The sequence below is a fragment of the Phoxinus phoxinus genome, assembly GCF_949152265.1.
Source record: "Phoxinus phoxinus genome assembly, chromosome: 6".
Lineage (NCBI taxonomy): Eukaryota > Metazoa > Chordata > Actinopteri > Cypriniformes > Leuciscidae > Phoxinus > Phoxinus phoxinus.
Window position 1 is genome coordinate 37,158,837 of NC_136881.1, and position 19,221 is coordinate 37,178,057.

Consider the following 19,221-nt stretch of genomic DNA (forward strand, 5'->3'; position numbering starts at 1 on the left):
TAGTGATTTCAAGCATTTTTGTGTTTTTCAAAATACTACCCAACTAAAGCAAGCAACAATTTAAACAATGTATACAGGGGCGTAATTTGTGGGGGGGGTTGGGGGGAGATACCCCCCCCCCCCCCCAATATTTAAATCTATGCATTACAACCCCCCCAATATTTATACCATGATCACATGAAAAACCCCCCAATGTTCAAACCAAATCTACGCCATTGTATATATAAGTGTAAAAGTATCAACACTTGAGCTGCTTGTACTACAATAGAGTAGCCTACTATAAATGCAAACACAAATAGTCAATTATTATTTCTTTTAATAAATCCTTCAGTACATTAAGTCTCTTTATATCTTTTATTGAAAGATATTTCTCATTTTATGTGATATTCAGGTACATACAGTAGGTACAGAAGCAAGCTTATCTAAAATCTCCTACTCACAAAAGAGAAACACAAAGGCGAGCGCCATCTGGAATTGAGCAATCAAAAGCATGGCTATAAAACACACACAGGTTTCAGCTTGTGTTCCACACTAGGTGTTTATAAGCAGAGCTATGGATTATTTGAGCAGATTCTACTTGAACTAGTTTTTAATTAGGGCACAACTTAAGAAAAGAAATAAATAATCATATTGAACCAAATATGAAAATTGCTATTTAAAAAAAAAAAAAAAAAAAAAAAATTGTTTTTCATAAAACAAGTCAGTCAGTCAGTCAGAAATCACAAAAATAGGTTTCAACTTGGTTTGAGGTTTGTGATTGGTCGGATCATTGGCCTCCCACAGCCTCTGAAACTCCTGCTGATAGGGCTGCACGAGCGCCGGCTCCTCTGTAATCATGACGTTTTCTTTGTTGCTCTGGACTGCGGTGAGGGTCCAGTTGAGGGAGCCAGTGATCAATTTCTTGCCATCCACTAATGCAAACTTATGATGCATATGAACAGCTGCGCTCATCTCGTGCCTCACACAGATGCCTGTAACAGAGGTGAAAGCAAACAGATGGGAAACTATCAACTAGCTCCAAATCCACTTGCAAATTAACAACAGATGCGATTTATAAACATCTGCCACCCCGCCGTGTGTGAATCATCTAGAGCTCCTTTAATTCTGCACTAATGCGTCAGGCCGTGAGTTTCACAGTCTGCAGAAGCCTGGGTGTGAGGGCTTGCAGAAGTTACAGCAGTGTGTGTGCTGAAATAACAAAGGTTGAGCCAGACAGAACATGTGCGAGCTGTGCCGCTGTTGCAATCTAGGTATGAATGACAGTTTTACCAGTCGTACAAGTTCTGACAATAAATCATTTCATACTGCATACCACAGTTATGAGGACAGGCCCATAAATAAGATAATGAGGTTCACTTAGTCATTAAAAACCTGTAAATATGAGGGAATTTGAACATTTCTGGTATTTTTAACATACCAAATTTTACATTCTGGTCTGTAAAGCAGGCCTGAGAGAGTAATGAAAATGTCAGAGACATTTCTGTGTATATTTATATATATATATATATATATTTTAGTAACGCTCAGGACTAAAATAACACTTTGGCTAGAGGATTATTTACACACAGACATAAACATACAGCATAAACTTTAGTTTAGTCATGAAACTCTAGAGGGCGCAGTCTGATCGGTCCTTTACATGCAATCTACAAGAAATGACAGTTAATACACGGCACAAGCCGATTGGCCTCTGCGGATCCTGAAGGTAATGAGATTGCTTGCTCAACATTTAAAAAGTCAGTGTTCGCTGTAAACTGGTCCTGCAGTGCGCCATCAGTGTTTCTCTAAACCCCTCTACCTCCCCAGCTCCACCTGCCATGATCTGCTATGGGATTTATGCATTTCTAATATATATGCAGCAGCAAATATATCTTACAAGCTCACATTAGCATGTCTGTGTATCTATTATCAGTAGTAAGTGCATACTTGAAATGCAGCATTAATAATACATACACACCTGCCTTACGGAGAGTGCCGATCTGAGATCCAGTGATGGTCATGTAGTCTCTGTCCGTAACGACTCGTATAATGACTCCCTGTTTGTGCAGGAGGATAATCCCTCTACTCAGCTCCATGTGAGAGAAGGAGAACACACACAGGTCCAGTGACGTCCGTGCGGACAGGAGATGCTCCAGGAGCCTGGAGAAGGACGTCTCAATGCCATGCGGGAGGGGGCATGCACTGAGGGCCGAAAGAAGCAAGAGAAATGAGTTGTTTTACACATCATTACACATTTAGATTAGAAAAAGTGGACCAAACTACCAGGGGAAACGTCTATGGCGTGTGAACAGGTGCTCGACACAGACATGGGGTGAAGGAAAGAACAGGACTTCTTTCAGGGGCCCGCGAGAGACTCTCAGACGCCGCGTCAGCCAGTCTAACCACTCCACACCCAGAACCAAAGCTACGGCTCCCAGCCCTAGCACTTTCACCAGCTCTTTAAATGACATCTGAGAATACACACAGAGTAAGAACGGATTAGAAAAGTAAAGCAGCGTTGAATTACACTTTAGGAACAAAAAAAAGTAATAAAGACTGTACATTCCTGAACTTTTTGTTCTACCGTTTCATTAGCCACATACAGTTGGGATCATAAACAACCAGCCAGTCCTTATTGCAAATCAGGGCCCTCGTCATCAGGGGGGACAGATCCTGCATGGGCGGTGCCCACCCACACAAATCTTGACCCATGCATAATGAATTATTACACTGGAATAATTGTTTGTAATTGGTCAGTGGCACCATTCTGTCTAATTAAATAATTCAACTCAAAACAATATTTATGTTATATTTTGTCATGTCAATTTATGTATTTTAATAGATAGACAGCTATATGAGAAATCGGTTGGCAGTGACAATAATAGTTCATTCAACAAAAATATTAGATCACAGATTGACCAATGAGAAGCAAGTATTCCAGAGGGTTGTGTAAAAAATTTAAGCGTTAATTAATCAATGATCATTCTTGCCGGTTTATGCTAATCTCCAAAATGTAACAATTAAACCTTAAATTGCGGCTTTCATATAATTGACATAAATGTCAAAGGAAAGTACAATAACGTGTTTCACTGTTGTTTAATGTTGAACGTAACGTTAACTGTCTGAAGCTAACTGCAAACACGGATTCTCTTACAATTTGACGCTCGTGGTCGCGATTCAGAAAAACGACTAATATGATAAATTAAACTTGTACTTGTTAGCATATTGTCATTTATCCAGGCACGAAAATACATTTATAGCACACAATCTGAGAATGTTTAATATAGGCTACCTGTTGGTACATGTCTGCCGAGCTCAAGTGACACTGAATCATAAAGCAACACATGCAAGTTCGGTTCTTGTGAGTTGGATGAAAATGAATCGGTTGAACACGTTCACAAAATGGGACTCGCTTCGAATCGGCTCACGAGGTTCTCGAATAAAACAACTTTCTTTCCCACATGTTTTCAAAGAGCGAAAATGTACGACTAGTACTGGATTGAATTGATGATTTAACCGGCGTTTTATTACTTGAATTAATCTTTTTTTTTTCAACGCGCTGGTTTTAATAAATATAATTTTACTCCAACGAGCAAGACTTTTTCACCCAAAAATGTAAATACATTTTAGTAGGCTATATTCTTTGGTTTAAAGACAAAATTAGCTTTTATGTTATAAACTTAGGGGAGAGAAACTGTAACAGGCAAACAGCAGCATGCTCAAATGTTTATTGAAAGTCTTGCTCGTAAATGCCAGCCATAGACATCATGATGCCAGCCACATAGCACACCAGTGTCACATGAACAAGCGGTGAACATGTGGTGATCGTTTTTGCGTCACGGCGTAAACGATTCACTGAATCATTTTTTTAATGTGATTCTTTGAAACTGTAATGAATGAGTCGGACCTCCCATCAAAAAATGTGTTCCCGCCCCTCGCAGAGACCATTTAAAGTGTGTCAGTGGCTCTCTTTACCTATACTGTCTATGCTCTTTACTAGTGAAGATTTGTGACACAACAAATTCACTGATTTTCACAGAGTAAAAAATAGAGGACACATTAATTTGTTCAAATGTTTATTATCTAGGCTATTATAAAATATGTTTTATATTCAAAATGCAGAGGCAAATCGACAAGAAAATTGACAAAAAAGTACCATATAAAATATGTTTTTTTGGAAATGGTACCATATGGACATGTTCTTACTTAACTAAGGCAATGCCATAGGCCGACTCTCTGAATAGCCTTGGAATAACAGGATGGCATGGTACAATATCATTCAATATTATGGGACCATATCAAACACTGTATCATTCATGTACTTGTCAGTAGATATTTTAAGGATGCCCTTATATAAAACAATATAGAACTAAGACACCATGTGTTTGCATCTATTAAGAAAATATTAATGAAATATTCGTTACTTCTCAGAAAGTAGGCCAAAGATTTCTCTTTAATGCTATTCTATTTCGCAAGCATTTTTTTGTGACAAAAACAAAACAAAAAACATGTATGCAGTTGTCAAGACATCTTGGTTTCTTTCTGCTGAGACATTTTAAACACTAAATAATAAACAGATGTCACAATTCACATAAGCAGACAAGCAAGCACAGGTTGAAAAGATCAAAAGTGTATCAAATGCTCAAATGCTTTCACACTTTCCTCTGAACATTACATCACTTACCTAATACTTACACAAGAGGTGTATATTCTGAACATATATCTGAACAGACATTAGTGTGAATGATTAAAACATTTTTTATCTAAAGGTACACTATGCAACTTTAAAAACAATCAACAACAAATGAGTCCATAGATCATTAATCCTTCTTCCAAAACGTGTTTCTGTCTCCCCCTTATTCACTAAGTCTATTATATTATATTATGCTGCGTCCCAGACGAGGTTGGACGTGGGAACATCCCAAATCAAATGTCCCAGTTCAGACCTCAGTGAGTTCCAGGCAACCAGACACATGTTCACCACACGATGTCGCCACGATTCAAAGAGAGCGTGTTTTGTGTTAATTATGGCAAAACAGAACTAAAAACAACACAAACCAGCTGACGAAAAGCAAAAAAATATGGCATTATTCATAGACGGTATTATTACATAAAGTCTAATGTTAAAGTTTGTTTTTTATGTTTAAGCTCATTGAAAGCTGGGCTCATTGAAAGTAAAGTCACGCAGAGCTAAAGCACAACCAAAACAATGTTCTTCCACAAATGCATGCAGTTTTTTTTTACTGCAAGATGGAAAAAAATTACATAGTGTACCTTTAATGATCCAAAAGAATATAAATTAATGACGGATGACAAGACACCAAATGTAGAGGACAGGGTCTTGTCCTGACCCTACTTCAGAACAATAACAATAACATAGCCATTTTATACTTTCATTACCTTTGTATCAACATCTTCGTTCGTTTTAAGACTTAGTCATTTCCCCACCTATAGGCACTAACTGATCGTCTTTTGTTTATTTTCAATCGCCATTAACATTTTAAACTTTTTATGATCCAGTATATTCTGAGACTAAAGACCAATTACATACAATTTTAAGGAATATAAAGAACTACGTCTGATCCATAATGAAGCACCTAAACAAGTTGATTTGGAGTTTAGAAGATTTTGTGTGGTAGATGATCCGCTTTAAACTAATCGGAGAGCAGCTTAATTGTTTTTCTAATTAGGGAGAGAAAATGTATCCCTACATCATCCACGTAAAGATGATCATTTAATTTAGCTGAGCTGGTCTGAGATCAGGAGAAAGGCACATTCTCTACCAATGCTGAATACCAAAGTGCATTAATTAAGGAAGTCAATGGCGTCTTGTTCATTCGGCTTGGCGCAGTATTTGCGGTCGTACACTAGACGTGATCCTCCCATCGGAGTTTCGCCGCTCTGAGACGCCATTTTGTTGGTTCCCATCTGCAGAGACACTGTGGTCGAGTCCACCGGGTCTAGATTCACGTTCTTTTCCGTCACTTGTCTTGCCGTGCCAAGAGCAAACATCCCAGCCTACAACAGGACAAAGGCGTAGTTAATAATATATTAAATATATTGCAATTGTTCTATTTTTGGGGCATTGAACTCTCAAGCCAATGCTACTTTCTGAATTACTCAGCACTTTTTAAGAGGTTAATTAATAGTGTGATTAAATCCTTAAGCGCCCCCCCCCCCCTTTTTATATAGACATGAAAATGCACATTCCGAACTTAAATGGTTGTAATTCAAGAATGCTTTGGATTATAGATGTAAGATTGTTTTAAAGAAGACATTTGGCAGATTTTTGTAGAAGTGAACAAAAATTAAGAAAGTTCAACAGAAAAAAAGTTATAGAAGTTTGAGTTTATGAAAATGTACAATGTAAAAAATTTAATTATTCATATTTTATATAAAATATATATTTTCAAAACCTCTGTAATTTATTTTGAAAATCAGTCACCAAATATGTAAACTAGAGATTGTAAGCTTTCAAATTATATATAGTTTGTCAAGATTAGTTTAGGTTTAGTATAGGATATTACCGTTTTAAATATGTAATGGCTGTGGCCATTGCCTATGCCAATATAAGGGGTTAAAGTATTTTACCGCCATCAGCAATAAAGCCACACTTGTATTTCATTTTGCTGTCATGAGTGTTGGTACTCATGATATCTGAGAAGGACATGAACGGAGTGGTCATCTCATAAATACAGTGATTTTGGCGTTCATGCAGCATGTGCCCTCACCATACTGGCACATTTGTTTGTGCCCATTTGTAGGTTTATAGTGGATCGATCCGCCGGTTTCTCCATGCCCATACTGGGATCATAGAGATGCCGTCTGGTTCCATAGGAGGTCATGCCCTTTTGGCTGGCAAATTTATTGGAGCCCATCTGTGAATCAGATGAGAAATAGTATATTTAATACTGTGTAAAAGTTTGGGGTCTGTAAGATGTTTCAAAATATGTACTTTTGGTAACACTTTACTTGAAGGGGTGTGTGCATAAGACTGGCATGACACCTTCATAATCATGACATGACATATCATGAATATGAAGGAGGTTTTATGCATGTTTATGACAACTGTCATTCGCTCAATTATGACATTTTTAATGCAAATATGACATGTCTTTGTCTATGACAACTTGACATAAACCAATACATCATAACCTGTCAGTGTCTTGGTAATGACAACTTGACATTACCAAGACAACATAAATTGTCATAAATATGTCAAACATGACATAGCAGATTAATTATCCAACTTAAGAAACCACTTAGCTTTATGGGTTAACATTACATTAATGTTGTTAATGTCATGTGGTTGGTTTTGACATTGGCTGTCATGCGGCCATTATAACTGTGTATAACTATAATATTTTTCAAGTAGAATTTTAATGTAGTTAAATGTAATGTTAACCCATAAAGCTAAGTGGTTTCTTAAGTTTGATAATGAATCTGCTATGTCCTGTTTATGACAAAGACACTGACAGGTTATGATGTATTGGTTTATGTCAAGTTTCATGACAAAGACATCTCAAACAATGTCATATTTTTGCATTAAAAATGTCATAATTGAGCGAATGACACTTAATGACAGTTGTCATAAACATCCATAAAAAATATGTCATGTCATGATTATGAAGGTGTTATGTCAGTCTTATGCTGACACCCCTTCAAGTAAAGTGTTACCATACTTTTATATAGCAAGGATCCATTAAATGAATCAAAAGAGACAGAAAAGACATTAATAAAGTTATTCTACTTCTATTTCAAACTTTCAAATCATCAAATTCCCTGAAAAAAAATTATCATGGATTCCACAAAAATATTAAGAAATGTTATATATATATCAGAAATGTTTCTTGATCAGCATATTAAAATGATTTCTGAAGGATCTTGATTCAGCTTTGCCATCACAGATTATTATTTAAAAAAAAATGGAAAACAGCTATTTAAAATGTCACAATATTACCATATTTCACCAAATGATTCCAGACATTTTATAGTACTAACTACTACAATTAACTTTGCAACGACATGTCAACTAACTTTCCTTAATTTGCAACTACATGTCGACTAACTCTAGTTGACTGTTAGGTAAGGGTTAGGTGTTAGGGTTCAGGCTAGTAGAATAAATTGACATGTAGTTGCAAAGTTACTTATAGTTTGAATGTCTAAAGTGAACTATTGAATTAAAGTGTTAACTTTGTTTATTGTCTTACACAGCTGCAGAGGAATTCATTTATATCAAATGCAACTGTAATTCAAATAGTTAATTTACATACTCTTGATATTTATCTAGTTTAGACTCCTTTCCATTTCTGTGTAAATTGCATGTTACGTTTACGTTAGGTCTTTTTCCAAGTATTTGTCATGTGACCTGTTGGCTGATAATGTTTTCCCCTCCTTTCATCTTGTCAGGATTGAATTTCCTTTGCTTTCTTGCAGCATACTTCACACCGATGTCACTCTTTGTGTAGAAGCCTTTAGTCTTGGCCTGGGAGAAAAGAGAACATGGGAAAAGGCAGAAAGAGTATTAAATATTTATGATCGTATTTACAGGTCATTTAAGCTGGATCATATAAGGATGAGGAAATATTCACATCAGTAGGCCTATTTAAACTTATCGCTTTTGAATGTACTCACTTTTTACTTTCGCGATCACGCGTACTCTGTGTATAAAGACATTTTACAAGATAAGATAATTGTCAATGATCCTCAAGATCTGTTATGTTCACGCCTTGTCTTAATTAATGGGAGGATCACGTCTAGTACGACTGCAAATACTGCGCCAACCCTAATGAACAAGACGCCATTGACTTCCTTTATACACTTTGGTATTCAGCATTGGTAGACAATGTGCCTTTCTCCTGATCTCAGACCAGCTTAAAGGATAATTCCGGTATTTAACACCTTGAGTCTATATTGTAGTTTGTTTTGGATGAACAAGAGTGGTGGACAACATTTTTTTGACAATGGTTCCTCTCTCGAGTTTTTGACTATAATAGAATTGGCCATGGACCCATTTAACATTGGAGTCAATGGCCATGTCCGAAAATGTCATTAAAACAGCCAATAATGTTCGTTTACAAAATTGTTAAACTCACCGAGTGGTTAGTGGTGTTCGTTGATGATTATAAACAATATATCATCGCAATATATGATTCCAATCCGTTTATTTTGCTATAGTGGAACTATTTTTTCAGACACTTCACAACTGTGTAACTTCCGCTCAATATTTGAATCTGAAGCGTTAGCACACTCCCGACCACTTGATGGCGTTAACCGATGTTTATGTCTCGCGGGACACTCACGGTCACAGTCGAGTTCAACTTCATATTGCACTGGTCAGTGGTCACGTCTTTCAATATGGTTAGAATTTGTGCGGTCAAAAACTGCGGTAAAGAGCTCTGCTCGCTAGCCTTATGAGAAACGGAAGCGAGCAAAAAGACTACATCGACCAAATGTAAACAGCCCCCTTTCCGTTTCCGTTAGCGCATTTATATTAACGAGCACTCAGTCCTTCAACAGAATTCAATGCGATTTAACAAAATGACGAATAAAACACGACAGAAACTGTATTTCGCAACACTTTTTGTTTCTGGAACATCAACTAACATCACTAATCACTCGGTGAGTTGCACAGTTTTGAAAACTAATGTTAAAGGTTGTTTTAATGACATTTTCGGACATGCCCATTGACTCCAATGTTAAATGGGTCCATGGCCAATTCTTTTATAGTCAAAAACTCGAGAGAGGAACCATTGTCAAAAAAATGTTGTCCACCACTCTTGTTCATCCAAAACAAACTACAATATAGACTCAACGTGTTAAATACCGGAATTATCCTTTAACTAAATTGAGAGCTATGTCTAAGGGCTGTGTCCAAAATCACCCCTATACCCTTAAATTAGGCACTGTTTGAGGGGACAGCCAATTGTTGTGGTGAGTGAAACCATAGTAGATGTTATTAGGTGCAAGAGTTTTATTCGTTTTTCTCACCACTCCAGCCAAAGTGATGAGGGTGCCCTGGACCTGGGTGTGGTTCATGTCCTCAAACAGGTCGTTGGCCTCAAACATGTCATATGGTTTTAGGCCGTATTCACCAATGGCTCGCACAAAGTGAGTAATATTCTCCAACTAAGAGAGATTGAGGGGACAGAAAATAAATTAGCAAGTTAGGGATGGATTCATCTCTGGGTAACGTCCAAATTTTTCCCAAATCTTCTTGTCTCATAGAAACTACTATGCCATGCCTGGAAATATAGTATTTGTAGGTCGGCTCTACAGTTGAAGTACTTTAAACAGACTAGAGTTAATGAGGTAAAATAGTCCATTCATTAGATGAGTTTGACTCTCGAGTTGCATTTCTTGCTAATGCAGACTCTTAATTGCATGTTTCTTTTATCTACTGTAACTATTTGCAGTGTAAATCAATAACCACTTTGACAGTGCGAAAGAGAAATCCAGACTGTAGCAGAGAGTAAATCACTTCTGTACACTCATACAGTGTCTACATTCTCAGCATTTCTCAGAGTTAAACAGTACCGGTACATAACGCATTCTTAAAATGGCAAAGATTCGGCTAATGGTTTCCATTTCATAACATGAAACCCAAGAAGTCACCCTCAAACATAGTATGCACACAAATCTGACTAGGAGCAATGCAAGAGATGCCTCAAAATTCAAACATTGCAGATATACACACTACCTTGTGCCAGTTCAGGGCTGAATGATTGACCTTCGGAACGGATCCAGGCTGCAGTTTGTTGATCAGCCTGGTGGATGAACACCATATAAGAGCAGTTATGCCAAGCGCAAATATGTTATGAGTGCAGGTGTTTGTGTGACCCTTGCATTTTTACCCTTGACTTAATATATCCACTTCAGTTTTGGCTTTTGTGGTTTCTGAATTATATCTCAATTATTATTTATGTGTTTTTTTGTGATAATTAACCACCTTTTGTGACATGTTTATTCTTTTCTGCTTTCCTGGCAAAGACATTTTTCTCAATCCCCCAGTTTCACAGTCTAGTCCCAGACTAAAATGCATGTTTGAGGTGTTTTAACTGAACGCAACTTCCACTGATATATCTTCAAATATGTCAGTGCCAGTGTTATGACTCAAGACGCTCATCAGTATGTTTATAAAAGCTACTTAAATGTCCTAATTGAATTAAGACCTAATCCTGGCTTAATCTAGACCCTGTCTGTGATACCAGGCCAATGCCAAAGGCCAAATCTCACTAACTATCTTTGACTGCTGAAACTCACTCGCACAGGATCACGCCGTCCTTCAGTCCCTGCATGAAGTCTTCAGGAAGCGTTCGACCTGTGACCTCATGGATCCACGTCCTCAGAGCCTCCTCCGTCTGAGGGTCGTACTTCTGTGCCAGCTGCCATGTCAAGCGATGAAAAGGTCAAATAAGTGCTTTTCAATTATTTCATTTGTTGCTAACCTAATGCTAACATTATGCATGCAAGCTGTTTGCGGGGGAAAAAGTTATTTATGCATTATTAGACTACTAAGGTAACAGTTTTGCTCTTCAGAATTATAATAATATAATATAATAATAACAGCAACAACAACAACAATGTAGATATTATTGTCCATGACATAGATGTTGTCACTGTGAACCATATATGAATAATCTTGTAATGACAAATTTTTCCCATTAGATATTCTGACATAAAAGAGCTTCAATAAAAACATACATATTTCATGCATATTTTGGGAAATGTTATGCAACTCAGTACCAAAATGGGAAGGTTTTTTTCTTAAAACGATTAATCTCGAATTAAAGTCATGCTTCTTTTGTGAATCAGTTCATTTGGACTGGAAATTCCCTTTGTTCCCTTCAATTTTGTTCTTAAAATCTTTACTAATATTAATATTACACTTGCCCTTTCCAAGTTTATTGCATTTGTATATTAAAGTGCACATACCTTATTCCTGACATCGGCAGAGAGTCCGAATGTGGGTCCTTTGCTGAACTGGGTGGTCATGGTCTCTGCTGTAGAGTTGAGTCTGTGATGCAGGAGTCCGGCTCTGACCCCCTCCATCTTTTAAATGCCCCTCTGTCCGTGTGTCATACTGTACACGTCTGCTGCTCATTGGCTGAGGCCTCTTGACTGTCTGACCAATCATGAGCGTGAATGTACTGCTGGCAGGGGTCAGATGAGCTCTAAAGGGATAGTATAACAAAAATGTGAATTATTGTCTCTCCCTTATGTCGTTCCAAACTAGTATCCAGTTTTTTAAGTGTTCTTCGCTGCATTTGGTTTAATTCAAAAGAGTTTGTTAAGTATGTTTGTATTTTCTGGCCAAATTTCACCATTTTTAAGACGACGCCTACACTTTAAAAAAAAAAGTAATAATAACAAATTAAGCAAGAGGGGCAGGGAGATGATGTTGGATATGGAGAGAGAGAAGCAAAGGAGACGGATGGAATTTGAGCGCTTTATTTGGTCATGATGATGGTCCTACAGATGTCATGTGTTTGTAGACATTTATAACAGAAAGAATTCAAAGTGAATCTCAACCAGGGGCGAGACCAGAAATGTTCAGACCGGTGGGCCTTTATAAAACAGGGCGGGCAAAAAAAATGTGCATGCCAAATTATCAGGGGAAAAACAGTTTCAAGTTCAAAGTTACAAAACAGCAAATAAGAAATAACCTACATGATTGAATTAATTTACATATGGCCAGACACTTGCACGAGTCACTATATAAACATTTGACTCAAATTGAGTTATGAGGATTTTGACCACAGTCGAATCAGAGATGCATGATTTGTCCGTGATTAACATACAGGTTATAAAGTTAACTGTAGCTATGCGGTCACTCAGGTTTTTTTCCCTTGGACATTTGGCCAAAATTAAGTGCTACCTAGGCTATTTCAGACTTTGACTCGATGACAAATGCTACACTAAGACACTGTTCTCCGCTCCTCAAATACATAAAACATTAGTTTTTATACATAGTGTTTATTGAGTAAAGAAAAAAACGCTGTACTTACTTATGCAAACAAAAAGTTATTTATGTACCCTAATATTGTAAACAAGATGAAATCTCGCTCCAAATTACGTGCAGCATTTCATTCACGATAGAGGCGGGTGGAGTTATGAGGTTTGACTGACAGTCTGGAGATCCAATGGAGTTGCGAGGTTTAGTCACAAGCGCTTTTTAATACTTTTCATTTGTTAAATATTTCAAAACATACAGAGAGACGTAAAGGTTGACCAATAGTAAGGATTTTTTAAATAAATAAAACCGACGAAATTTTTCTGCAGTAGGCTACAGTGACTATATGAATTAATGTTTAGAATAGTTTAACTAACGTTACCTGTCCTTCTGCAATATTACTCTGAGAAGAAGGGGCTTCTGGTTAAACACTGGGATGCATCTCATCATAATCGATTTCATTTCTTGCAGGCAGCAGTAGGCTACAAATCCAATATATCCAAATTAGGCTTTTAATGTATCAACTGATTGATATTTGCTTTTGCTTGACAATTTTCACATTCATCTCCACATTTTACTAACGCGCAAATCTTACCATTACATCCTGGGCGGGACTACCAGAAACTGACGAATCAAACAGACAGACCGATGAATAGATCAGGTAAACCCATAGACAGTATATAAGAGGGTAAACCCAGAGGTTTAAGATTAGACATACTATATTCTGACTGCATAAGATGCCTTGAATAATAGCTGCTCTGATAGTTCCCTTTAGCTAAAATGGACATAATTTAATTTGGTTTCACAATTACACAAGTACAAATATGCATGTGAATTTGAATTATAAACAAGTGTGTTGAATAGTGTTACCATTTGTCCCTGTAACAACCATAAAGTCCCACTAGATGGCACCGTGACCATAAACCTTTGACATATTCAAAGATGTTGGCAACATGGGCCATACCTTTTTTTCAGAGCGATTTTGAGGACATTATGTACTCAAACAGCCTTTTTTTATATTAATCATAAAACTATAAACAACTTGGCTACCCCGTGATTAGCTCTTCACTTAGTTGCTCTATGCCATTACATGATATTAACACTGCAATTGTGCTGTTCACCAAAAGGAGGCGCCATTTACTGTCCTGCAAAACCCAAGATGCAGCAGGGCCACATATAATGGCATCCCATAGGCTAATATTAAACAGAAGCACAAGCTGTTTGAAATTATAATTGTTCTGGAAAAATAATTAAATTGTCACGTTACTGAAATGATAATTGAATTAAAACGTGCAATGGGTCAGATGATAACAATGCTGCATACTACCATTTGAAAAGTCATATCTGTGCCATGCACATCACAGTTATTTAGCACGAGCAGTATTTTCCAGATCTGCCAAGTAAGTGATAAATAATTTATGCTGGATTGAGTCGAACAGGTTTCAACTGTACAACATGTGCACTCGGCAAACAAGCACTTATTGGTCAAATAAACTTCTTCAGATGTCAACTGTTTAAATCACTATGGGTTTCTTACCTATATATACCATCATATGGTTATAATCAGCATAAGACAGGGTCAAATATAATTTAAAGTAATCCTGCATGTGGTTTGAAACAATGAAAGATTGTTGCTCCAAGAATCCAGACTTTACATTAAGGTATCGTCAGACAAGAAAAACTGTTTGACTAATTCTCTGAAACTTTAAGTCACATGTCCAAAAACAATCTTTAACAATAGACAAAGCTAATGACACAAGGCATCAGGAATCTAAAGTCATTCGTATATATGATCCAGAAATTCTGCCCAATTTGGACTACATAACCTTGACTGCCATGTGGGGAAAAAGGCATATTTTCCAGCCCAGATTAATGTTCCTCTGGCATTATTCTTCTCTGCAGAGGCCAAGGGTCACTAATGATTACAATACAGGGTGTTTTACACTTCAGTCCTCTTAGAACCAAACATGAACTGAGGGACAGAGAAGCCAGCTGGGATTCACACAGTGTCTGGCCTTCAACATCTTCTGGTTCAGTTCAGTGAATAATATCATACTACCATTCAAAAGTTTGGGGTTGGTAAGATTTCCTTAAATGTTTTTGGACAAAGTATCTAATGCTCACCAAGACTGCAGTTATTCAATCAAAATTAAAGTAAACAGTAAAAACAGTAACAATGTGAAATATTTTTGCAATTTAATATAACGCTTTCTATTTTAATATATTTATATATTTAAATGTATTCCTGTGATCAAAGCTGAATTTTTAGCATCATAGAAAAATAGAAAGCTCAAAAGAACAGCATTTATTCAAAATTTAAAATCTTTTGTAACATTATAGATGTCTTTACTGTCCATTTTGAGCAATTTAATGCATCCTTACAGATTAAAATGATTAATTTCTTTAAAAACAACAACAACTTAGTTTTAAACGGTAGGCTATTTAAAACATTATATTATATTTTAATATTATAATGGTTAAAAACAACAAAAAAATTGTGAAAAAGCTTCTATTTTGCATTTTTTATTTATTTAAAGAAAATAAATAAACGTTTACCTTTACAAGTTAATATTCATGTATCAATAACCGTTAGAACAGTTTGAGAAGTGAGAAGTATAAATATATATTTTTTTTTATATAATTTTGTATATAAAATATATCTTGAGCAGCGGAAGCAAGAACATCTGACCGTCTGTAAAAAAACAACAAAAAAACACACACACGATAAGTGTCTCTAATGAGAAATATTTCTTCTCCACTGTATGATTTTTCTTTGTTTTACTTTACGTTCTTTTAAATGTTAAAACTCAAGTTTTGGACCTTTTGGACCATACTGTATGTGTGTTGTCGTCGTCTTTACACATACTCCTGCAGGGAAGCTCATTCAGAATGAATTACAGTTTGCATTTGGCAATCATTACATTCAGAGTACAGTGAGCTGTGTCGTAATGTGGGACATGTGACCCTGTTCAATACTTTATTGTCCGCACATCAATGAACGTCTTTCCTTTCAACATGTTTTCAATTATTCCGTCTGGAGGTATTTCATGAAATTACATTTTTTAAAAATAAAAAAAATCCTGTTGTACCAATTTCATAAAGACGATTCCAGAAACAATAAGGGCACTGTATTCATCTGAAAATGCTCAAGGAGCCAAAAGCTGAATTCATACCAACTGGCTCAGGCTCGCTCTCAGAAATGAAGGACCATAAATGGCCAGATGTTCTTATTACTGATAAATAAATCACTGTCGTATAAGATCTCCCTCACAGACTGAGCATTCCCAAATTCCAACCACTAAGTATAAAGCTCTGAATATCATCATTTGAGTTTAAAATAGAGGATACAAATCAGATATATCTCCTCATGGCGAAAGCTACACTGTTCGAACAATTCTATTTAGAACCCTATAAGAGTTCCAGACTCCATTTTAAAGAACGCTTTAGCCTATGCAAAAAAAAAAAAAAAAAGGTTTTATAATAGCACCAGACAAAACCCTTTAAGCTTCTACATAGTTCTATTTTGTTAAGAGTGTATATTTTATATCGCTTTGAGTCTTATCAGTTCCTTCTTCATTTCCACACACTGCCCCCATCCCTCCAGACCTCACATAAAACCCGTCAATATATTATTACCTGTTCCGTCAGCTCCGTATTGATCCCATACCTCCATCTCTTCTCATGCATCTATTCTGGCCGGCCGTGGTGAAAACAGCACTAAACCCCTGACAGTAGCTACAGTTTCATTGATTTCTGCACTGAGACGTTCTGCAAGCGTTCTGGATATTAAGTGGCCGTTAGACGGCCGTCTATAAATGTGTGCCGCAGAATATATCGCATCATAACAGTTTATCTTCATGTATATGTATTGAGGTACTTGGATTCAGATTTAATGCGACAGATCTGATAGATGAACGTTGCATTTGTCTGGTTGGTAATAAGGCGTGTTTGTGATGGATCGATGGGCTCAAATCCCGATTCTGATTTTGAAATGAGATATTATATGATTATTTAGGGGCAGCTATATTGGCCATCTATTGTAGTATGTCTTATTTTTTTCTCATTTCTTGGCTTTGTCAATAATGACATTTTTATTTTTGCCGCACTTTCTTCAACTTATTTCCCTCCAAATTTTTGTCAGATTTTAGTTTCTGACTTTACAGGTGAAAATTGGTTATACCAAAACATTCGCAGTGTAACACATCAGAAAAGGCCACAAGCAGTCAAGACAGTCTCTAGATTAATTGTATAAGGCTATATTTAGATGTTGACAAGTTTTTGTTGTTGTTGTTGATGATGATTCTACACCAAAAGGACTTACTTGATAAAGCCTCCAAAAATAAAATAAAAAATAATAATAAAAAGTTATTTATTTGGGAGCTTTTGCATACTGAAACTTTGTATAAATCATTGCTATTGGCCAGTACCGGAAATGTGATTATGGCGCCACCTACAGGTTTCAAAATATAGGCTATAAACAATTAAAGGGGCTATATGTAAGAATTTTCATTTATTGGCAATAAAAAAAGGAGACCTTCTCAGACTTCCTAGGTTGTCTATGAAAGCCAGGCTGATTTTTATGTGAAGGATTCGGGACGATTTTTCCGGGAAAATCAAAAGAATGCGACGTTTATGATCCCAAGGACGATTTTCGGGACGATTTTTCCGGGAAAATCAAAAGGATGCGACGTTTATGATCCCAAGAGCCTCTCTTCCGTTCTATGACTCATGAAACGAATGCAACGTTCATGATAATGAAGAAAGAACCAATCTGTACAGTAATGTCAATGAAAGGCCAAATAAAGGGGATTGATTTAGTCTCACACATAGCCATCTGGCTATAATCCCAAATACTTTATAACCAAACATTACAGTCTAATTTTAATGAGCTCATCTGTCGACATGATAACGTTAAATCACAGAGCTGGTGCAAACATTTCCACATCATCATCATCATCGCTATGATCAGATGCGTTCTTAACGGCTGCGTTCTCACAGCTTTCATTTTTGTTGTGTTTATTTTGTAATTCATCGAACCATCGCTCTAAACAGCATCTGGATGTTCACTAGCATATTGCTGCAAAGGTATTTCCAACTTCTTTTTAGCGAAAAAGATCTTCGCCTTGTTCATAGGGGGCATTGAATGACATTCAATCTCTTGAACGATAGGGTACATGACATGTGCACTAATACGAGCACGAGCAATACGTTTCTGGCTGCAGTTCACTTAACGGCCACCGGTGTCGCTAATAACCAGGGTTTCTGAATTCTAATTTCTTTCCTAAAATCACCACTGACATCCTATGTGTTGTTTTACAATTATCTACTATTGTAGACTGTATTAATATTTTGAATTAGCTTTTCATTTTAATTTTAACTCTCTTTTTTGCATTTCAGTTCCACTTTTCAGTTCTAGCTTACTTGAGGCACTGCTTTGTTGGCTCTTATGATAAAACCTTGTAATGTTCCTCATTTGTAATTCGCTTTGGTTAAAAGTGTCTGCTGAATTTTTCAAATGTGGGTTCTTGTAGTAGAAGAAGTTGTGAAATGGACCATTAAAACAACATAACAATACGGTGAATGAAGGAAAGATGCATTTTGAATGTGAGTCTTTTAGGCTATACACACCCGAGGGACGAAGTCCGAATGGGACTATCCCGTTACCTTTTCTGGATCAGAATAAAGCAGGTGGGTTTACACACACACACAGAGAAACACACATTCACGAGGCCTATCCCTATACAACACCTGGCTGGGGTGAGTTAAGAATCCACTTTACTGCAGAGGAGGGAAGTCAAATGCTAATCAGGCTTTGTTCGAAGCGGTCGAGTTTCTGAGCCAGAGAGCATTTAAAGTAACACTCCATTGTGTTTCAAGCCAAAAACTCCCTGCGATCTATTACTCCACATAGTCACTATCTGCTCTGTGATGTTTATGAGCAGCGAAACACGTCACTAAAAGCCATGTCTCATTTTCCGGCTCACCTCGTCTTAATGTCCAGTTCTCGAAAATGTCCGAAACCCATCTTTCCTGCTGCCAACCTCAAACAAAACTTTGAAAATCTTTCAAACACTAACTTATGTATCTGGTGAGCTTTTAGCCAACATTTTGTTTCCTGGAGTTCTGATATAAATGTGCAGCCTGCTTCTTTAATGTTCCAGAAAGTACATTTAACATCCATGGAATCTTTCCATCCCATAAAAGGTCATTTATAGTGGAAAAAGGTTCTTTTAGCTGATTAAAATGTTCTTCACACTAACAAAAAAACATGTTTCTTTCTTTATACTGAA

The 19,221-nt window shown here is 36.7% G+C and overlaps 2 protein-coding genes across 4 annotated transcripts; both read right to left on the bottom strand.

Annotated features, from left to right (window-relative positions):
* Positions 1-298: 298 nt before the first annotated feature.
* Positions 299-3,389, bottom strand: pld6 (phospholipase D family, member 6). Its single transcript, XM_079616784.1, has 4 exons — positions 3,272-3,389; positions 2,263-2,450; positions 1,958-2,181; positions 299-971 (listed from the first exon to the last, which is right to left on the bottom strand). Exons 1-4 carry the CDS (start codon positions 3,323-3,325, stop codon positions 709-711), a joined length of 729 nt encoding a protein of 242 aa, XP_079472910.1. The 5' UTR covers positions 3,326-3,389; the 3' UTR covers positions 299-708.
* A 1,810-nt stretch (positions 3,390-5,199) lies between these two features.
* Positions 5,200-13,128, bottom strand: cnn1a (calponin 1, basic, smooth muscle, a). 3 transcript variants are annotated; one of them, XM_079616467.1, is made up of 8 exons: positions 13,015-13,128; positions 11,914-12,152; positions 11,242-11,363; positions 10,679-10,745; positions 9,970-10,107; positions 8,348-8,464; positions 6,711-6,857; positions 5,200-5,997 (listed from the first exon to the last, which is right to left on the bottom strand). In XM_079616467.1, the coding sequence occupies exons 2-8, from the start codon at positions 12,028-12,030 to the stop codon at positions 5,785-5,787; spliced, it is 921 nt and encodes a 306-aa protein (XP_079472593.1). In that variant the 5' UTR covers positions 12,031-12,152; positions 13,015-13,128; the 3' UTR covers positions 5,200-5,784. The 3 variants fall into 3 exon arrangements, with proteins under 3 accessions (XP_079472593.1, XP_079472592.1, XP_079472594.1); XM_079616466.1 differs by having other exon boundaries at positions 12,987-13,082; XM_079616468.1 differs by lacking the exon at positions 13,015-13,128 and adding an exon at positions 12,857-12,897.
* Between the last annotated feature and the right edge of the window lie 6,093 nt (positions 13,129-19,221).